General features: G+C 33.0%; 3 protein-coding genes across 3 annotated transcripts; 1 reads left to right on the top strand and 2 right to left on the bottom strand.

Annotated features, from left to right (window-relative positions):
* Positions 1–1536: 1536 nt before the first annotated feature.
* On the bottom strand, positions 1537–8135 carry LOC139502729 (uncharacterized). Its single transcript, XM_071292297.1, has 3 exons — positions 8061–8135; positions 5334–5630; positions 1537–2697 (listed from the first exon to the last, which is right to left on the bottom strand). The coding sequence occupies exons 1-3, from the start codon at positions 8086–8088 to the stop codon at positions 2567–2569; spliced, it is 456 nt and encodes a 151-aa protein (XP_071148398.1). The 5' UTR covers positions 8089–8135; the 3' UTR covers positions 1537–2566.
* LOC139504156 (uncharacterized) lies at positions 1586–2482 on the bottom strand. The gene has a single exon (XM_071294218.1). It carries the CDS (start codon positions 2480–2482, stop codon positions 1586–1588), a length of 897 nt encoding a protein of 298 aa, XP_071150319.1.
* A 4156-nt stretch (positions 8136–12291) lies between the features above and the next one.
* On the top strand, positions 12292–22271 carry LOC139502467 (E3 ubiquitin-protein ligase TRIM71-like). Its single transcript, XM_071291944.1, has 2 exons — positions 12292–12357; positions 20292–22271. Exon 2 carries the CDS (start codon positions 20301–20303, stop codon positions 21990–21992), a length of 1692 nt encoding a protein of 563 aa, XP_071148045.1. The 5' UTR covers positions 12292–12357; positions 20292–20300; the 3' UTR covers positions 21993–22271.
* The last annotated feature ends 1289 nt before the right edge of the window (positions 22272–23560 follow it).

Genomic DNA, 23560 nt, shown 5'->3' with positions numbered 1-23560 from the left:
TTTTTAAAAAGGGAACGGATTGTAGTTACGACATAAGGAACATATCCGATAGCATCTGCGAAACGGATATTCGAAAACGGTCAACCAACTTGTGATGGCGTCCGTAAAATTTAAGAAGTCATGATTTCAACCTCATCATTTGGATTTCTTAGTTTAATAGCTTCCTTGTGAGAAGCAACCATCATCAAGGAAATCATGATCGGTAATACAAGTTCGGGAATATCGTATCAATTGGTAGATAAATAGTCCGTATGTAGGCGCATTTAAAATTATTTTAATCTAGGGCAAACACATGACTATGTCCGCTTAAAATAATGTGAAAACAGACAGAAAAAAAATCAAATTGAACAAGAATAAGATAAGCGTCCATAGAACACATGTACAATGTCCCACTGGGAATAACGCATGTCCATAGTGAAAATTATCTTGATCAAAAGCAAAGAATAAAAATTATACTTAATTCAAAATAGAACATTTTCAAAATGGCTGCAACCAACGACAACTACTGAATAACAGGAGCCTGATTGTGACAATTATTTTGTTGACCACCCAAAAGCGAGACAAAAGACATAAAAGAACACTCAAAACTACTAGTCGAAAACAAATGGACAACAGCATGGCAAAACACGAATAAGACGACCAATAGAAGAACAACACTATACAAACACACTATATTGAAAACTAAAGACCCAGTAACACAAACCCCTTCAAAAACCGGGAAAGATCTTAGATGCTACGGAAAGATAGCAGATCCTGCTCAACTATTAACACCATAAGACATCGAATTCATAAACCATCGGTCATTTAAAGTTTTAATCCCGGAACTTACTAGTAACCGAATGTGGAATTTTGAAATTTAACCTACCTTTACTTGATAAAAAAGACTGTTACCGGTACATACATTTGTACAGAACATTCACTGAAAAAAATCTAAACCACAATGAGCAACACTAAAACTAGAGCAACATCAACATGAGCGCATAGCACTCGCACCCGAAAAGTGGAAAGGGATTAATATAAGTTGCAAAACTTTTTCCCCAATTCACTGTAAATAAATATGTTTAAACTAAACTAAACTAACGGTGATCTCGGAAGGTTAAGCAGATCGATCCTTACTTTACACGTGGCACATGTCGTGATGCTCATGTGAGGATATGAGTGCGTTATATATGTATCAAATAGATTAAAACAGACGCTTCACTTTACCAAAAGATTTACTGTCACAACGAGAGACGTCCATAGATAACCACATTTCCATACATAAGATAACGATTTTAAAACGAAGTATATCGTGAAAATTTATCTCATAACCCTAACTGGAATACAGATTCCGAATTATTTGAGTTCTTATTTTGTATAAATAGTAGTATAAGTTGCAATCATGGATATTCGATATGGAATGAAATATAGCTGTAGCTTGCATTTGGAGCTAACATCATTGACATAACAGGATAATTCCTAAAAACATTATAAACGCTCGTTCTTGATCACAAAGAAGGGGTTTATAGTTTTGTTACATAAAACACTGCACAAAAATTTCGAAATACTTATCTATTTAATAACCATTGCAGTATCATGTTGAAATTTAAGGTGAATATAACATTGAAACAACTGACTTTCCATTCAAGGAGAAATGATAAATATTGCCATCAATATTTACATTCAACGATTTGGTCTGATCTTGCTTATTTAGTATGACCACTGCAATTGTACCGTCAGGATTTTCGAACGCAACCGAACGTAAGCCGTCAACATTGTCAGTAGAGTCTATTCTCATTGATTGTGTCTGGGCTACTTTGGATAGGTGGCCGATGACGTAATACTCTACTTCTTTTCGGTAAACATTACTTCCACGTGGTACAGTGATTACTCCTCTACAGTTCTTACATCCAGAAACCTGAACTTGGGGTCCCCATTGGTCGTTAAGGGCTATATTCCAAAGAACGACTGATTTAACCCAGACTGTCGGTTGATGGATAAACAAAACGTCCAAATTCCATACTAAATTATCACGAAAATGAGGTGCGCTCGCAAAACCGGAGCATTCCGTAAAGTAATTATCAACGTTTGGAAATTTGCTGTGAAATGTTGCTGGCTCAGATTTGTCTCCTCCATAGCAATGCCAAGCCACACCGCTAATGTATTGGGCAGCATCATGGTCCTTTAAAATGTTTTCCGGATATGCATGAATGTCCCAATTATGGTCAAATATTAGAATTCTAGTATAAATATTATTACTGAGAAATAACGGTCCCATATGCCATTTAACTAAATCTCTTTGTATTTGCCAAGACATTGTCATGGTTGGGTAACCTGTCGTCTGGTAACCTGGTTCGTTTTGGATTGTAATGGCGTGAATATCTATACCCTCTGCTTTATACGCTTGAATGAATTTTACGAAATACAAGGATAACGCCTGTTGGTATTTACCGTCATAATCTACATGAAAATCACCTCCGTAAAGTGAATTACTTGACTTCATCCAAGCTGGGGGACTCCAAGGAGATCCAAGTATTTTCAGTTTTGGATTAAGACTCAATGCCTCCTTGATGATAGGTATAAAGAACTAACGATCTTTGTCAACACTGAAATGGTCCATATTAAAATCTGTTTGGCCGTTAGGCATATCATCATAGGTGTACGGCGGTACAGCCTGTAGGTCAGATCCACCCATTGTTATTCGGACGAAAGATACTCCTGAAATGAAAACAAAATCAGTTATCTACCAGCATTTAAAAGAGACGAAAGATATCAAGAAGAAGTCCAGGAAGAAACTGAAAACGCAATGGCAAACCCCCCCCCCCCCAAAAAAAAACAAAAAAAACCCAAAAAACCAATCCCAAACTCATAAAACAACGAAATAATGAACAAGTTCCCGATACACTTCTAAAAAACGGAAGTCTAAGCAGCACGAACATGTGTAAAATGCTGGCATAAAAATTATGACATAATCAAATACATTTTGTTTGACGTTTAGAAGAATGATGACAGGTCTTTGTAAGTATATGCTAACTTTAATTAAACTTACCTTTACTCTTTGTTATAAGCATAGTATAATTGTATATAGACACTTGTGTCTTGTTGAATAAACTTTACTGATTAAATGACCTCGATATCATTTATATTTTATTGAAAAAAAGTACTCAAAAGTCATGAAGATGTATAATTATTGCCAGTGAGAAAAAAGTTTTATATCGTTGTGTTGCTTCCACTTTGAATTCTATCCGCATCACGTTTAAATTCATACATTTTATATTCATATATAAGAAGTTTTATATCCAAATAAACAACGTGAAGTGCGACTTCATTACAGTATTGTCAGTGCGAGTTTTTAATGTCCTCATGGTATGCTCTGCGTCTGTTTTAGATTTATGACATTGACAAGTTGACATACAGCTTGCAAAATTCGGATTACCCTTTTTTGGGGGGTAATATGGACCATACCAAAATAACATAAGCACTATATTTAAAACACGCGTTGTATTGCCAAAATGGAAATGAAACTGGTAATTGCAAAACAATTTCCGACTCAAGGGGGTCTTAAATTCGTAAAAATAGTTCACAAAAAAATATTCAAATGTGTTATGTTTTATTACATAAACGTTCTACATTTGCTTTTCATTATCTTGTTTAGATTAAGGTGGTACCCAACACTTTCACTAAAATTAATTTGGCTCATTCAATTTGGATAAAATTTTGACAAAGTACACTTTGCCCCTTCAACAAAAAACAGAAGTTCGGTTATTGTAAGATCGGTATCGGATTTTTGTACATTTCTTCTACAAGGAGTCACTGCTAATTTTTTAGGTAGTTTCGGGACAAAATAGTTGCAAATAACATTTAAATTTCACTTAACAAGTTTGAGCAGGATACAAGGAATTTGTTGAATTATAGTCATATCGTACCCTAGTAATTTCGTACCCCTATTTCGTACTTTGACCATTTCGTTTCTCATGGAAAATTTATATTTATGCCATTTCGTACCTCATGATGCATAATTGTATTTCTGTTATATTAAAAAAAAACCATTAAAATCATGAAAAACTTTACATAAATATGATACGAAAAAGTTAACATGTATTACTCCATGAGGTACGAAATGGTAGATGCATTTAGTCCATAGGGTACGAAATGGATATTATCGTGGGTACGAAATGGTAAATGTTGGGTGCGAAATGGTAAATGTGGGTACGAAAAGGAAGACAAGTCGTACGAAATGGTTAAGGTACGAAATTACTTACTTCCAATCTGTTGATCCTACCTACATCAACTTAACATAGAAAAACATCTCCCCAATTCATTTTCTGAAAGGTGTTCAGTAAATATTTTGCGAATGACCTATAATTTCCATTTTAGATATTGAGAATCCAATAACGCATGAATAAGCAGTTTTATTTTGTGCAGATTACCTCCCAAAGAAATTGGGCTTGGTATGACAAGCCCTACCCGAGGAGTTCTAAATTTGGTTTAATCAAATATCTGCAGTTTTTAGCTAGCCTTTTAAGGTGGTACCTAACACTACAGGGAGATAACTCCGTAAAAGCAGCTAAACGTTTTAATTACGTTGTGTTGTTAAGGGAATATTAAGCTTCTCAATTATCAAAAGTAGTGTTTGTCAAACTACTATGTAACCAGTGTATTTTTTCTGATAAATTGGTTGGTTCAAATTTTAAGACATTTTTATATTTTTGTTAAAGGGTCAGGGTAAATACTTTGTCAAAAGTTTATGAAATTAAACGAGCCAAATTAATTTGAGTGAAGGTGTTGGGTACCACCTTCACAAGTGACAATACTAAATTTTTTTCAAAAAGAAAAGCCAGGTAGATAGGATAGGATTTGAGCAACACATGTTTTAATTCACTGAAATAAATTAAAGATGAGAAGATGTGATGAAAGAAAGTTTAACCTAACATATAATGATTGATCTTTTCAAGTTAGGAATCTGGTTCATGGTTGTCCTATGTCGTTCTCTATGATTTTGGTATTTTAAGGATATTTGTTGTTGAAGGCAGATCTTTGATTAGTTTCTGATTAGTTACCTGTAAAAGACTCTGGATAGTTTATAGTTTAATATATTGTATAGACACCAAACTATAGTTGACGAATTGAATGAACGTTGTCTTCTAGATCACACAAGATTATTTAAGGGTTCCTCTAACTTTTGTTTAATTGCTTTTTCCTGGGAACAATATATATATGTTCCTGCTATTTCATCAAAATATCATATATCAAATTAACTCCTATGATATCATGAATTCATTTATATAAATACTCTAGTTCTAGTTATGTTTGGTGAATTTTGTTTTCATTCATTTATATCAATAAAAATGTACCTATTCCGTCTGCTGGACTAAAAAGATCTCGCATAATCTCGTGTCTCTTTGGACTGTGATAAATGACGTAAGCGGCAGAGTTTGAGATCGCTGCACCAAAACCCTCCATTCTTTGATATTGTTTACTTTTGTCTACTACTATTTCCGGTCCGTTGCCATTAGTAGGACTTGGATGTAAGTCCGGTTCTTGAGACAGTAGTTTTGATTGGTCCCCTGTAGTAAGTAACACCTTTACTTTATGTTTTGTTTGAGCATCTACAAGAATCGTACATGCAGCACCAATAAAAAGCAGAAAGGCTAAAAATAAATACGGTTGATTATTCTATTTATATTGAATACATATAATGAAGTTGTAAATATCTATACACCGGTTTATGCGTCTAAATATGTGACACACATTTCAGACCGTCCCTGGATATACCATGTATACACAATATGGCTCACACTAAAACCTAAATACATCTCTTTAACATCTTTCCTTAATTGGATTTTACCAATGCTCCTCAGGCATCGTAGTAATACTGCATGCACTTTGAGCAGTTATAAAGTTTGTGCAGATTTTCATACACTGTGCAAATATTGTAGACACACATTGCATGTCAGTACCCGGAAGTCTACAGAAACTATTTTTTCCTCATATAAACCAGGAAAAGTATTTTTTTGGTTAAAATACATGCATGTAACCATTCTAATTGATAGACAATGTTAATATACATATCATAGGTTGATCATGACGACAAAAGTGATAAACACTATTGCAACCAACAGTTTATAGATAAAAGAGGGGTGAAAGATACCAGAGGGACATTCACACCCATAAATAGAAAATAAACTGACAACGCCAGGGTTAAAAAAAGACAAAGACAAACAAACAAACAACATAAAAAACTAAAGAGTAAGCAACATTAACCTTACCAAAAACTGGGGTGATCTTAGGTAATCCGGGAAGGTAATCAGAACCTGCTTCAAATGTGACACCGGTCATGGTGCTCATTTCGGCATAAGCTCGGTAACAAGTCTCATCCGGTAGGTCAAACTTGTGAAAAGGGGACGGAAATGTACTGAGTAACGACATTGAGAAACTATCTGCTATAGTCTGTGAAACGGATATTTCATAACGATCAACCAACTCGTGATTGCGTCAGTAAAAGTTATGAAGGGATGAATTTAACTTCACTACTAGTATTTGGAACTCTCAAGGTTTTCAAAGAAATTCCTTGTGCTTATGATAAAAGTGACTGCTTAATACTGTAAATTAAAGTAAATAAACTCATCATGGATGCCAGGATTAAAATTTTATTTTTACGCCAGACACGCGTTTCGTCTACAAAAGACTCATCAGTGACGCTCGTATCAAAAAATGTTTAAAAGGCCAAATACGTTCGAAGTTGAAGACCATTGAGGACCAACAATTCCTAAAAGTTTTGCCAATTACAATTGTATGTTTAATCGTGCAATATCAGCCAACCATGATGCTACCAATATCAGTCACGGTTGTAAAAGCTTTGTTAAGCATCTTATCTTTATGACGTCACGTAATCTATATCTGTCACAGTTATAAAGGCTTTACCAAACCCTTTATATATGTTTAACGTCATGTCACGTGAAAAAATTACATCTAAGTTAGTTTAACTTGAGGTCCATGTATATAATAAAGTGTAAATGATATGACTTTTTCAATATCACCCCTATATCAACCCTCAGCCAATATAATTTCTCGAGCAGAGCTCGCGGGATTATATTGACGTCGCGGGTTGATACAGTGATATTGAAAAGTCATATGAGATTCTTTATATTTTACAAATTAGAATGAAGATACGACATTACTTTCATTGGTAAGTGCGTTTATAGATTTATCCTAATTTGTAATACTTGTATCAGTCAATATAAGTGCAAAAAGGCTGAACGTCTTATTTTGCTAAATTTACGTAGTACGTTAATAAATGTGTGATCTCATGCTATTTTTGGGGGCTGGTGGTAATTGTCGTCTACGTCACTGTTTATGTTGATGTCTTTTTCGTTGTCCGCGTTTAACTAATGTAGACTTTATTCTTAAAAACCAAATAACTTTACATTGTTTTGTCATATATACTATCAACTGCTCTCCCGGAGGGCATCACCAACCTAGTTTTCAGCACTTCTGTGTTGACATGAATTGTAATGTTTATGGTCTTAATATAAATTAACTGTTAAGAAAGTAACAAATTGACAAAATTAAACGCTAGACTATTTCAACCAAGGAATTGAATGGGACACAACAGAATTACAGACTTAGTCCCTATATGTGTAAATATCAAAACTTTGAAACCATTATTCTGTTAGCTAGCTATATAAACATGTTTAAACCACCATTTTGAAATGCAAAACGGAATATGTCAGGTGTTTGATAGTGTTTGGTTTCGTAAGTTATAGTTATATAAATAAGAAGATGTGGTATGATTACCAATAAGACAACTTTGCACAAAAGACAACTTGACATTTTTGTTTTACGTTCATTATGTTGTGCATGTATAAATTAGGCCGTTAAATTTTTGTTTGAATTGTTTTACATCCGTCATTTCAGGGCCTTTTATAGCTGACTATAACGGAACTCATTAGTGAATGTCGTACGGTGACGTATAATTGTTTAATTCTACGTCGTTTTGGTGTCTTTATTGCCTCAATGATAATCGTTTCACATCTTCTTATTTTTATATAGAAGTTAATTGAAACTAATTGTTTACTTACTTAAAGTTTTTGAAGGGTCCATGTTCATGGTGTTAACTTCTAGAATTAATCCTATATATTCACCTTGTTATCTAGACTATAAATTGTATAAATATTCACCGAGTTTATTAAGGACATTCAATCTATGATGATCAATGTATTTATCATTGTTTCGACTTTGATATATAAAGTTAGAAAAAATCTTTAGAAAAATATATTGTTTTCCATAAAACTCACCCAAAGGTGTAGATTCATGAATCAATAAAATTTCACTAAAGTTTTTATATTTTTGTGAAAAATCAGACCAAAATGTATAATATTTTTTTTAATAAGAAGTATCGGTGATATTACAATTAATATTAAATAAATTCGTATGTCACCCCGCATTATCAATTCCAAAGATATGACCCCTCTATTATACAATGATCAATTTTGGTGCAATATTTTTATAATTTATACAAGATTGATAATAAATTACTATGGTCGACATCCCTTATCCAGGACATATTTATTTGTATGGATTCAATATCAACCTTGGCACATTTCTGTTACATATTACGTTGGATCGTAGGTTGAGGCAAAGGTTTCCCTAAAGCATTTAGGTCTGAGAATGCACACAAATATCTACAAACAAAGACAACCGCTGTTCGAAAGTCATAAATCGATTGAGAAAAAACAAATCCTGATTAAAAACTAAACCGATGGATACACATCAACTATAAGAGGAAAACAACAAAACAACAGAAAAACTGAAGTGCAACAAAAAACGAAAAAACGACAATGCATCACACATAGAAACGAACGTTAAGAGAACAAAATATGCCGAATTATGAGCCTTAAAAGTATCGTTATGAAAAGATTTGTTTTGTATAGAAGTAAGGTTTTTGAAATAGATCAATTTAAGATAAAGATTACGACCTTTTTCATATTTAATGGAATTCAGGGCATATTTTACCAAAAGTGATCCTTGTCCTTTCCTGGAAACCTCATATAACCTGCATAACCTTCGAGATTTCCACGGTATTTTCTGGGGTCAATGTTACTCATTCTTTATGTACTGTGTTGTTTTTTGAATACTTTTATTCGTCTTTATTAGTTCTTACCATGTATTTGTCAGTTGTCCTTTTATCTATGAATTTTGACTGTCCCTTTGGTGCTTTTACATAAATTGCCAGGGGCGTAGCTACCCGGAGGCACGACAGCACGTGCATCCACGTCAAAAAAAAAAAAGCAGAAGAGAGAGAGATGAGTTTTTCAATCGGAATCGGAGACTGTTGGTGTCTTTTCCGTCTATCCCGGATATTAGTTTGACAACCTAGTTACAAGTGTTGATGAAGCTGTTCATTCAGAAAAAGATCGTAGCTCCGAAGTTGCGTGCACATTGATTCGGCATGCAAAAAAAGAAATGGCAAAATAAAAAATTATAAATTGAATGTTAAAGGAAACACCTATGTTGTCACTTTTTTTAATTGATGAAATATCATTAGATAACGACATTTGGTTTCAAAATAATTTATTTTTTGGAGATTATGACAAAATCGGAAGGTAACTTGTATCTTTTACAAGATTTTTACTTTTGAATTTGTAATACTCAGTCTATTCTAAGATATGTAGTTTTGGAGCACATTTTACAGTGTACAGTTTATCAGTTTGGAATGAGATGTACCAATCGGCATTAGAATTATCAGATCCCTTCGATACCGTTGAAAATAGGCCGAGCCAATCACCCTGCAACCACGCCAAAACAGTATTGGAAAGTCTCATTATTTTTTGCGTTCATAGACCATATGATATGGCAACTGGAGAGTGGAGTCGCGTCAAGTTATCAGAAAATCGTTTCTTTGTGCTGTATCTCACGGCTTCATCGTGTTGTAGGAAATATCACAAACGAACAAATCTCAATATTGTCTGAAACATACGAAACTGACCTAGCATGTAATTTTGACGAATTCAATTGGGAGGTCGCTCGATGCCGAACACGTACGCTGGTTTATAACATCTCGCGAGTGCTACCATGCCATGCTGGCCCTGAGATCAAATGTACAAATATACGATCAACAATGAACAACGAAAGTTACATAGCATTACCATGATTACTGAATGTTCATCGGCATTTCAGTGTGAATGTTGACAAAGTAATAGAGAAGTTTGTTTCTGCCCAGACCCGAAGAGCAGATTTTGGACAATTTTGAGTAAATTCTGTATCACAAATATTTGTTGTTTATGTATTACTATATTCAGAAGATTTATTAATAGTTTTACATTCATAAATTTTTATCTACATATAGCTCCTCTTTTAACCGTCCTATGACCGAAAACCGAAAAAAAAAATTTCTGCATAATAGGGTCCCAAAAATTTTTCGCCTCGCTACGCTCGGCAGTAGTTGCTTCCACATCGTTTCTTTCTAGCTACGCCCCTGATTGCACGTGAACATTTTGTTTAACTATATACACAAGGATCTTTTTTAAGCATAACATTTTTACTCAGTAATTTATATTATACATGTAGATCCATGCGTGTAAGTTTATTATGATCGTTATCATATTTAAGGAATGACTGTAATATTTTTTCTGTCATTGAAGATATAACATAAAAAAAAATGTGGTGTACACTGATCATGAATAATGCGCGTAGCGGGTTATTTATTAGTGTGCACCACATTTATTATGTTATTTCGAATAGACAGAAAAAATATTACAGTCATTTCTTATAATTTAATTCTAAATTCCATTTTAAACCGTAGAAAACCATTAAAAAACGTTGATGATGTCACGGTCACATGACTAAATTATGTCTATAGGCTGATAACCTAAAATTCCTAAAAGTTTTGCCAAATACAGTTAAAGTAATCTATTCCTGAAATGGTCTTATATTAAGGTAGTTAAGGAGTAGAGAAAAAAATGACAGAATTTTCTTATACTTTGCCAAAATGAAGATTTAACTATTCTAGAAAAAAAAATGATAAAAAGTAGGGTTCACCGTGCTATTTTTTTAAGGTACGAGTCGTTCAAAATTTTCCAAATTTGCTTTGATTGTTCATGAAAAAAAACACATAATTGTGCATGCAAAGAAATCTATCAGACAGAATTTTGAAAATGAAAAATAGTGTCACCGAAATTGTTTTCTTGCGACATGTACAAGTAAAAAATGAAAATTTCCCTACATGTCCAGTATAAATTTTGTACTAAAAGAGTTATCTCCTCTTACATGACTTATTTGAAAAATGGTTTCTATAAGCACAAATATTTGGTTTTTGTTAAAACATTTTCAATAATGCAATAACTAAGTTTTCTTTATATAAATAAACAGTGTAACCAATCAATTGCAAATCTGTATATAAATTTGCAGATTTTGGCAAAGAACTAGACCAATTATTTACTGTAATTGTACATTTCAAGATGGAGGTATACCCCAAAACTACCTTAAGTTATTTAAATATGATAATTGTACTGAACCTTACTTAAAATGTAAATTGCCAACTCAATATAGGTGTGCTTTGCTAAATTTGGGTGCGGTATTGCTCCCCTTATACATGTTATAATAGAAACAGGCAGATATCATCAGATACGAAAGAATAGACATACATGAAAGAATATGTTTTATTGTATGATAGTATTCAAGATGAGCTACATGTTTTATTAAAATGTACACTATACGAAGATCTTAGGCACATATTGTTCTATGAAGCTCCAAATTTTAATATCGATTTAACCGTTTTATGATACAATGAAAAATTAATTTTGTCATTAAATAATGATGAAGTTTTTGAAAGAGACGTCATAATCTGCAATACCATTTGATCAGAATTTTTTAAAGTGATATTCTTAATCAAATATTATATCATAAATGATATGTATATTATCGAATTGTTTTTCGAAATTGTTTGTGAAGTCTCTCATAAATCGTTTAAGATTGGCACATACAATTTGTATTTAAATTTTCTTGTTATACATGTATGTTTGATGTACCTGTTTAAATGAATAACTGTGTAAATATGTGTTGTTGTATGTCGTGAGACTATAATAAAATATTGAAAAAGTGAATCTGTATTTACAACATGTATAACATGATTGAAATATTAATCATCACGAAATCAAATTATGTTTTGATCTGCAAACTTTATTTTAACAATTATGAAATGAGTTTATTTTACAAGTTTTGCACACCTTTACTGGTATTGATTTTTTTTTAAACGAATTATTTAGTATCGTGTTTTAAAGGTCGGTCAGTATATATCAATGTGTATCATGTGATCTTTTTCTTCCTTGTGAAAGAAGAATGGATGATTACCCCTGATTGTTTAAGCATATTATATCGGTAAGGCATACACGATCTTTAATATAGTTCAAATATTTTATACATATTCTTTATGCAGACATTTGTGACAGGTTTTTCATTCATTATTTGTTTTCTTCCAAAGAATGTGTCCTAAATTTATCTCCAAAATAACCAAATTAAAATCGGGTTACAACATGCCGTAAAAAATGGCACGAAATAAAAAATAAAATAACCAATAAAGTTAAACAAATATTCTATACCTGTTCACCTTATATATTTGTTTAAAACTATGCCCAATTGATAATCATTCGAAAAGACATTTTTGTGATAGTAGGTCAGAAATAATGTTGTGATAGTATACTGACGGACTTTAATCAAAGACCTGTAAGCTCTGAGGAAAAATGACGCCACTGTCTCTAATATTGGGATATTTTTTATGCAAGTCTTGATTTTCACATTCCGTAATTAGTTTTACATTGCAACATGTTTCGTAAGCATATATTTGATATTCGTATATGTGTGTGAGTGAAGTGAAGATGACAACTGGCTGTCTTTTTTAGTACAACTGAATAGGTCAAGACTACCTGAATGATCTACAGTATCCATTGACTTCTGGCTGTTTTTTGTACAAATAAATACCGTAGGAAGGCTTGTATATTTCGCACTGGTACACAGTCCGAACCCCCTTCTCTCCACGAAATTTTAGGTAAAAAAACTTTTTCTAACTGTTACTGTTAGAAAAAGTCTAATGAAACGTCGGTAATTTCTTCTTATCTAAGTTTTCCAGTTTTCAATCTGAATAAAGGTGATTAATGACTGGTGCATGCGTAATATATTTATTTAAAACTAGTTAATATTCTAGTTATATACCAAACAGTGCAGAAAACAGATGTAGTGATTAAAACTATGTACACGAGATGAAGCTTTTCAGAGGCGGATTTGGGGGGAGGGGGCCTTTTCTGGAAAAAATTTGGTTGCTTATATAGGGAATCACTGAGCAGGTTTATTCGAGTTTGGGACGGACAAGTGCTTGGTATGGGTGGCTCGTGGTGTTTTGATTTGATGTTTTCAGGTTTCTTCAATGGAAGCCGAGTATTTTGTTGGCTTTTAAGATATTGTAATCTATGTGTTTGTCCCATTTAAGGTTTGATTGTAATGTGATGACTTAGTACTTAGCAGATGTAACAGTTTCTAAAATATGATTGTGAGGAGAGAGTAATTATGTTGTAAAGGTTGACGTTTAGTTGTGACAGAGAGAACATTACACTTGTCTGGGTGGTTTTTCCCATTTTGCAGCTGCATCAAGGTCAGCTTGCAGTTTTAAGCAGTCATTCTGGGATTTAACTGGCAAGTATATGATACTGTCATCAGCAAATAATCTTAAAGGGAAAATTCGCGATTTTTTACTTATGGTTTAAATATGTTCATTATGACATAATATATATATTCACAAAGTTTTATTGCTATAATTGCAGTTATAAAGGAGAAATTCAATAATCAATGAAAATTTTTAACAACTTCCTGTAGGTCGTGACATTTTCTCCTGGTTTTTGCATGCCGGGATTTAAAATACAATCATTAAAAGTCTTGGTTTGTTAATCATAAAATTATTTTAACGTAATCGTAAGCGCGTCGATGACTTCTGCTTTATCTAATAATTATAACCAGCCGATAATAAGAAGATAAAACGCACAGACGTGCAATTGTACATATTCATGAGATAAATTTTCTATGTTAAACGTATATATTCAAATTAATTTTTTAGACAACACAAAATGTTATAAATTTATTTTTAATTAATGCATTTTCGGACTGATAACTTTGTGAACAAATTAAAGTACAATAATCTGTAAAGACAATATGTTGGTGTACTCTTATTGACCTTTTACTGTCTCTGCTATGACTAGGTTTATACGATGTGTGTATTCACGGTTCTGTGGCAAAACTTGTAGATGGCTTGTTGAAAGGTAAATTGTTATTTTCACTTCGGTGTCATGTTAACCACGCCTCTAGGGCACACCTTGCCAGCTGTGACTGTCTATTCGGATCAGTGGATTATAAAACAAGGGAGCATTTAATACACACATTTAAAATACATATTCAAGTTGGTAGCAAATGAAAATAGATCGCCGTGGAATTATTTAATTATATTTGGTGCTATTATTTATTTGAATTCAAATAAATTAATTTACTAAGAAATAAACAATTTTCGGTTAAAGACGGGAAACTTAATTCATGTGTCAGAATGAAATGATATACACCTCTTGTCCTTGATTTATGTCTCATAAAAAAGGGGAACTGTATTTAAATCAAATTGGTTCTCTTCTTCTTCTTCTTTTGGTATACAATAGTCTATCGACATTCGATGATTACATACTGTTGGCATACGTGGACTAGTCTATTTACAAAACTTTTACCCCAATTTATTCAAAATATATATTTTTTTCTTATGTTCAATGTATACATGTATATATTTTAAATTGCGCTATAGTTCCGTAACGTTCTATTCAGTCGTATAAACGAATCGTCGACAAGTGCGTTCATTTTTTAAATCAATATTTCTGGTATGTTCCACTCTGTCCTTCACTATTGACAACGAGTATATATTACATTTTCCCAAATTCACCCTTGGAAAAAATATTTAAATAGATTTTAATTTCATCAAATCTTTTTTTTTGGGGTATTATTTATATTTTTATGAATAATATTCTTTACACCAGAAATGTTATTTATAAACAAGCGTATGAGTTTAGTAATGACAAGTAAGACAGACTTGTATATTATACATCTGATAGTTCAAAATGGAAAGTTATAAGTTATCAGCCGTGTACACTGATCAATACCTGCAGAAGTGAAACGATGCATGAACTTGCAAGCCCGACAGGAAATCGCTTGAATACCTGGACGTGTCACCTCACACCCCTCACAATACCTTTGGAAGTAATACCTTTAGCCATTCTGGTGATCAGATGAGGGAAGATCAGAATTTATTTGAAAAAAGTTTATTACTTTAAAGAATTATGAACAAATTAGATTTTCGAAAACAATTTTCACGGAACACTTATTTATGATTTCAACTTTGACTTTTTACCTAATTCCAATATTAACAGTTTAAAAACAACAGACCATGGTAATTAAAAAAAAATAATCTAATATTTTCCGTATCAAGTTATTTAGTCGGATAAAACAACCGTACGAGTGACAAGATATCGACACGCAATTACGACTACATCGGTTACTGTCGTTTTGTTCCTTTGTGGTTTATAGACATATCGTTGTTATTAATCGAGAAAGACGACAAAATGGCCGAACGCAGAGAATTGATACTCTAAATTTAAAATCGATGGTGATCGCTTATCTAGCGGAATAAAACTTTAATATCTATGAATTTGAGCATTTTTATACAGAATGAACATAATATCAATTTTTGATTTTTTTGCGAAGTTTCCCTTTAAGGTTTAAGGTAGTCTGGAAGATCGTTAATATACGTCAAGAATAAGACTGGACATAAGACAGTACCTTGAATTTCAAATCCTGTGCGATCGTTTGCGGTATTTTCTTATGGAAACCTGTTTTCCATCATCAAATAGAAGCTGAAGAAACTGCTTGTAAATGATTCTAGAACGCCTCAAGATTGTTAAAATAAGTTTAATTCACTTAAAAAACAATTTAGAAAAACTTTTGTATGTTTAAACAGGAAATTAAAAAAGCACGTGTTAAAGAAGAAATTAACCGGTGAAAGTCGAAATCCGTACATGAAAAATATCACTATAATACGACTTTGAAAGTAAAACAGTTCCATCCTTTTGTAAAACAGTCTTTAATATACCTATCACATTAATGTTTGAACGGTCTTAAGCTAATACAAACCATATTAGTCAGTATGAAACACCAAAACGCAATGAACAATAACCGATTACGTTTTGTTGTTTACAATTTCTAAGCTGGTTTATTTACGGTTGTCTTTTTTACTATGTTTATATCGTTTCAATCTAGCAGATACCAGTTTATTTCAACCAATGCATTAAAAAGAAACGAGACATTTATAATGAAATGTTTAGTTTTTATATTTATCAGTATTAATTTGATATTGAGTAGTTAATATGGATGAGTTAAAATTATTAGTTGAAAAATGCTGAGAGCACCCTCTACAATATCAATAACAAAGATGGCGGAACGTAAACAAACCACCTCGCCACGAAATTGAACTTGTTCTCTTACTTCTTGCCTATTGTACTCTATAGTTCGCACCCCCTCTGGAAGGTCCAATTTTGGAAAATAAAACCGCGGAATATACAAGCCTTTCTATGGACAGGTCAAGATTTTTTTGTAACTTAAATAAAGTATGTAAACTGGTTCCCGTCCGTCTAAAAAACTTTCTTCAAGAGTAGCGTTATACAAGCAGATTCCAGTTAGTATGTAAAATAGTAAATATGAAACCGAGTGCGGTAGGCGGAGGCAATAATCGACTTCCTGTAGTTCTGGTCAATGGTATTGGAAACATGCCGCTGAAAGCGTAATTTTCCAAAAACGCAACACAATTTTTTTTTGGCACGAAATAAGTAGCACGTAAATGATTTTTTGCAAATTTTACTCCGTTAAACATTTCTTTGTATGTATTGCCAAATTTTAATCAGATTTTTTTTTGTCACGGCTGAGAAATGAAAATTGAAATGAAGTCATTATAAATTTACAAACAATTAAAAAATGGAAAAAACAAGTTTAACAATTTTTTGAGTCCGAAGCAATTTTCTGGATTTACCTTCATCAGGAAAGCTCAAAGCCAAACATTTGAAATCCGAAGATGGATAAGTGCCAAAAATCGTTGAATAGCTATATATAAAAAATACCCAAAATAAAAAGCAAATTTCATCTTAAGCAAGTACACGGTCTTTGAGAACAATTTTGCGCTACAAAATTACTGCAAAAAAAAAAGACTGAAATGGGTGTAATGGACAAAATTAGAAGGAGGAAAACTTGAATTAAAACATTCCCAACATACATGTAGTTAGTTATCATTCTGTATATCAATTCGTTTTTTTTTACATGTGTCTTTGCCTTTGATGATTGACATGACCAAAAGTGATGTGAAAACCCTAATTTTTTTCCCTACTACACAATTTAAACGTTAATATAAAAAAAGATGTGGTATGATAGCCTATGAGACAACTCTCCACAAGAGACCAAAATGACACAGCAATTAACAACTAAATATCACCATACGGCTTTCAACAATGAGCAAAGCCCATACTGCATAGTCAGCTATAAAAGGCCCCGAAATGACAATGCAAAACAATTCAAAAGAGAAAACTAACGGCCTTATTCATGTACAAAAAATTAGCGAAAAACAAATATGTAATACATAAACAAACGACAACTACTGATTCACAGACTCCTGACAGGCACATACATACATAGTGTGGCGGGGTTAAACATGTTAGCAGGATCCCAACCAAACCCTTACCTGGGACAGTGGTATAACAACACAGCATAAGAATGAACTACATGTATTTAAAAATCCGTTGAAAGGGGCTTAACTCATCATTGGACAAAAAATACAAGTGGACTTAGCCGGGGAATTGTACATCCCAACAACAAAAAGACACTAGAAACAGATCTGAGAGCACTCGTAGTTAACTGACAGCTAGTTCAGACCACTAACAACTACTTAAAAAGCTTGCATCTAAGACTCAATTATCAATTCGTACACATCTAACATCCTATGTATTTAGTGTAAAGAAGTCATAAACAGTCAGAGAAAAACATGATCTTGTTTGACGTAATCAATTAAACTATCGAATTTCAAACTTACCTTATCTTATGAACATATAGATATAAGAAGATGTGGTTTGGGTGCTAATGACACAACTCTCCATCCAAGTCAAAATTTATGAAAGTAAACAATTAAAGGTCAAGTCAAAGTATGGTTTTCAACACGGAGCATTGGCTCATACCGAACAGCAAGCTATAAAGGGCACAACCAGTAATATTGTAAAATCATTCAAACGGGAAAACCAACAGTTTAATTTATATAAAAAAAACCGAGAAACGAGAAACACTCATGAGTCACATCAAAAAAACGACAACTATTGAACATCAGATTCCTGACTAAAGACAGGTGCAAACAATTGCAGCCGTTTTAAACATTTTAATAGGTACAAACCTTCACCCTTATCGGAAACAATAGTGTAACATGACAACACAAAAAGACAAACTATAAAATATCAATTGAAATGGCTCGACTCAATCAAAACACATATTAAAACACAAGTGAGCACTGAATGAAGTATATGGAAATGCTGTCATCTATTGACGTCTCCCGTAATTGTATTTTAACTTTTGGTCCGTTTGGCTAAGCATGAAGCACAATAAAGCACTCATATATTCACATGAGCATTACGACAGTTCCTACATGTATAGTTGAATCCATCTTCTTGCCCTTACTGAGCTCATGAGATTTTCCAAAGTTTTGTTTAGAAGGGCTCATGTTGATCTTGCTTCAGTTATTAGTGTTGCTGGTTGTGCTTTAGATTTTTATTACTAGTAACAACAGGTCAAATAAACAAGAAAGTACGATTCGAGAGTACAAGAAGTTACTGACAGCTAGTTAAAAGCCAAATACAATTAAAAATAAAAATCATGCAAGACTAAAATCAACTTAAACTAAATCCTAGATTTTATCGCGTCTTTGAAGTAAATCATCATGTAACGTGGGACGTCTGTTTGAATGTGAGATATGTATACATTTTCAACCATGTCCTGTCGGAGAGATATCGTTAAATACGAAGCTTCTTGATGTGACAACAATGAACCATTGATTGCAACAGTTCTTATTTTGCATTTGCAATCAAAATGTCTAACGTTCTTCTGTGTAATCCCATCTAAGACAACCTACCTAATGTATTTATCGTTTTGTTGCAGTCCTGAATATGCATAAAAAGTTGCCACTGGACGTTAAGCAAACGCCAATTAATCAATTAATCTTATTTAGTAAATTATCTCATCTCTTGACTGAAACTCTACTCTATAAAAATGACACAGATTTGACCAACTTATTTGTGCTTCATGTCGCTACACTTGAGAAAATCCTGAGAAAGAGAATCAGTGTTGAGACTTGACAATTGGCCACTGATTTTAAAGTTATGACGTCTCTATTTCTTATTATCTAAATGTATATTTATTGATAAAAGCTGCTGCGTTTTGCAAGCATTAAGCCCATGAAAACAACTATTGATATCCTTATATGCAAGGGAAACCAAGAAAACAAGTGGTCAGACAGGACATATCAGAAAGAAGCGACGGTGCATTTAAGAATTGAATGCTCTTTTTTGTAAATTTATTGGGGTGTAAAAGCGTTGACCGAAGTACATTTTGTATGAAGCCCTATAGGATCACGAAAACACGCCTTTTATCAAGTTTTTATTTCATTTACCTGTGCACTTTATTGTGGGACCTCGTGTCATCCTGAATGAAAAGTTTTATTGTGTGATACAACTGCTTAAGGAATAACACGTGATGTACAGTTAGCCAATGATAATAACGTATTATAGTGAAACATACATTTAATGTAATTATTACAGAATATTAACTCTGTGAAGGCCTATATGTAGTTGTCAATAACAAATATTATACACCATTATTATATAGTTACATGTAACCCACGCCATCGTATATTTTTCTTTTATTCCGTAGAAATGGATAGATCAATAAAAGAATTGCGATTTAGTCAGAAATTTTAATCAAGAGTTATATATGGCACGAAGACACTCAGGCAAATGCTTTAACGTCACAAACACAATACATACAGCATCGGTTAAATCACTGACATTTCCGTTGTTGATACAACAAATACTGGTCGGCATTTGCTATATATAGTTGAGAAAAAAACTTTAACAAAATAAGGTAACAAATCAGACCATCAATATAAAAGTAATATATACACTTACAAAACAAACTTTTTTTTAATCTTTCAGAATTTCAAAATGGCCACTATTACCAGTATATGTGGCATTTGTTCACTTCGACAGATAACACAAACATCGAAACACTGGTGCCCGCAATGTGAAGAAGCTCTTTGTGATGAGTGCAAAGATCACCACAAGTTACTAAAAGTCTCGCGAAGTCACGAACCTATACCAATTTCGGATTACAAGTCGATTCCGTCATTTATAACTGACATACAGCAATCATGTATCTATCACAATGAACAATATCAACAGTACTGCGTTGAACATGCATTACCTATTTGTTTCAAATGTATCAATGACCATCGTAAATGTAACGTTACTACTCTTGAGAAAATCATCAATAACGTCAAGACCTCTGAGCAGTTTCTAGACTTAGAATCAAGACTTGGCGACTTATTACAAAATATCGACCAAATTAAAAAGGACAGAAATTCTAATGTGACAAAAATTGAAGAAACGAAAACGAGACTTGTTAAAGAAATTCGACAGAAAAGAGCAGAAATAAACAAACACCTAGAAAATCTTGAAAAACAAATTATAAAAGATCTTGACAAAAAGGCATGTCAAAATTTCGAGAGTATTCAGAATGTTTTATCACCGGTCAAAGAAAAAGAAATCATTATCAGTAAATGTCAGGAAAATTTCCAAAAGATGAAACAATACGCATCTGATCTTCAAACATTTCTCGGAATGAACGAAATTGAGGTCAAAGTTTATGAAAATGAACAATATCTGCAGTCAATGAAAGAGGCAAAACGTTTGGAGCAGCTTGAACTAGAATGGACGGTAGACCCATTTGTGGAAACTATTTTGAACAGTTTAAAGAACATTGGATCAATTGAAATGAGAACTCATACAAGCAGCATTGAGTTTACTAGAGCGAAAAATAAGCAAGCGCAGTTACAAGTAGTAACAACGAAGAAGACTATTGACGATGTGAAGTTGATTCTACAGAAAGAGATAACTACAGACGGAATGGACATTAGAGGTTGTTGTATGTCAGCAGAGGGGGACATGTTATACACTGATTATCTAGTCCAGGGTGTATTGCTTACCGTAATTGCATCAGATAATAAACTCAAATATAAAATGTCAGTAGATCCTAGTTTAGGGTTTGACATAACACTAATTGATGAAAAAACTGTTGCTATAACATCTGGAGAATCAAGGGAAAAGGTCGGTATTGATATCATACACATTAAGAAACGAAGCAAAATAAAGTTCATAAAACTTCCTAGTAGTCCATATGGAATCGCACGAGATCACAACTCGCTGTTTGTTTGTGTAGAACGACGTGGTATATACAAAATTAATATTTTGGACGGTACTACATCTTGCGTGATCAGTTTTAAGTTACCGTCATATTCATACGTAGCTGTATACACAGACAGGATATACTTCACTAATTACTTAGACGACAGCGTAGTATGTTGTGATCGTAATGGAGCACTTGTTTGGACTTTTAAAGATAAATTTGTTTTGAATAAACCACAAGGCATTGTTGTTGATAATAATGGAAACGTGTATGTTGTTGGAGAACAATCGTCAAATGTTGTCATTATATCAAAAGATGGAAAGCACCACAAAGAACTCCTGACCAAAGATGACGGTCTCTCTTCGCCAATTACTATTTTCATTGATACAGATAACAGAAAACTGCTTGTTGCAAATACAAAGAAAACTGCTTTTCTTTACACTATTTCGTGAGACTAATTAGAAAAAAATGCAAATATGATTTGTGTGTTAAACTGAAACGTTCTTACTTTTTTTATATTGATATAAAACCAGCGGTTCTCAACAATGTTACAAAAATGAAAGTAGAATAAAGTAAATTTAATGCGAGCCATTTGTTTTAAAAATAATTAATGTAATGTTGTATTTGACATAAAAAATGTGTGGAAATGAACCAAAAATGCTTCCAATATCAGCAATCTTATAATCTATGTGTTCTATGAATTAGGCTTAATAAAGAAGTTATACAATTATTTCAAGTGTTTAGAGTAATATTTTCAAATACAGATTACGCAACGCGTATCTTATACTTACTTTGGTATACATTTTTGTACTTACATGATATTCAATGCAATGATAAATTATACCCATGAAAATTGATTATTTGTATTAGGATCAAAAGACGCAAATTGTACTCTTGTCATTCATATTTACTATACATAGTTCATTATATTTATAACTCACTTTGCTGAGATGTCTATATGAGGGAGAAACAGTCAACTTTTGTTTACCTGCTGTTCGATGTGTTCAAGTTGATTGATTAATTGATTGATGGCTGTTTAACGTCGAGTGTCACATTGTTCATGCATGTTTAGGACGATGTTCTAGCAACAACATAGGAAATGAAATTTTAAGGTATATGACAGATTATTTATTTTGAGCGTTCCTGAAGCAGATCGTAGTATTGTAACGTTCCTCAATTAAATTATTGATTGTGAGTGTTTCTGTAGCAAATCATACATTTTTAGCGTTTGTAACGCTGATTGTTCCTAGTTCGCAGTTACATGTATATATACAATTATAGATGAATACATCGTCTTTCATCGGATATGTTCCTTACTTCGTAACTACAATCCCCTTCCCTTTTATGAATGTGAACTACCGAATTAGACTATTTACCGGATTTGTGATAACATGAGCAACATGACGGATGTCACATGTGGAGCAGGATCTGCGTACCCTTCCGGAGCACCTGAGATCACCCTTAGTTTTTGGTGGGGTTCGTGTTGCTTATTATCTATGTTGTGTTATGTGTACTATTCTTTGTTTATCTTTTTCATTTTTAGTCATGGCGTTGTCAGTTTATTTTCGATTTATAAGTTGGACTGTCCCTCTGGTATCCTCGTCCCTCTTTTATTAATTTAGCGTAATGTCACTTTTTCATTAGTCTGTTGCGAAAGCGTGGTCTTTTTTCTTAGACCTATTTATTTAGTATGTCCCCTTCTTTAAAAGTGTCTTGGAAATGACAAAGTCTGATAAACGTTGGTGTCTTTAGCACAATAAGCAAAGATGACGGTATAACACTTTCCTCATTAAAATGGCACTTTGCGATGCACACAGTCACAGGTAAATTTAATATGGACTGCAAATAATCAAATACTTTCAATATATGGAAGAGAGACGAAAGATTTCAAAGTGAAATTCGCACTAATAAGTCGATTATAAGCCGACAGAAAGAAAACTAGAAAACAAAAAATCTCAAAAGACCTCATTTTGTGTGTCGCTTCTCTTCCTTCCACGATACATTAATCATCATGCCTCTG

This window comes from Mytilus edulis, chromosome 14 (genome assembly GCF_963676685.1).
Source record: "Mytilus edulis chromosome 14, xbMytEdul2.2, whole genome shotgun sequence".
Lineage (NCBI taxonomy): Eukaryota > Metazoa > Mollusca > Bivalvia > Mytilida > Mytilidae > Mytilus > Mytilus edulis.
This window is presented reverse-complemented; position numbering and strand designations above follow the sequence as displayed.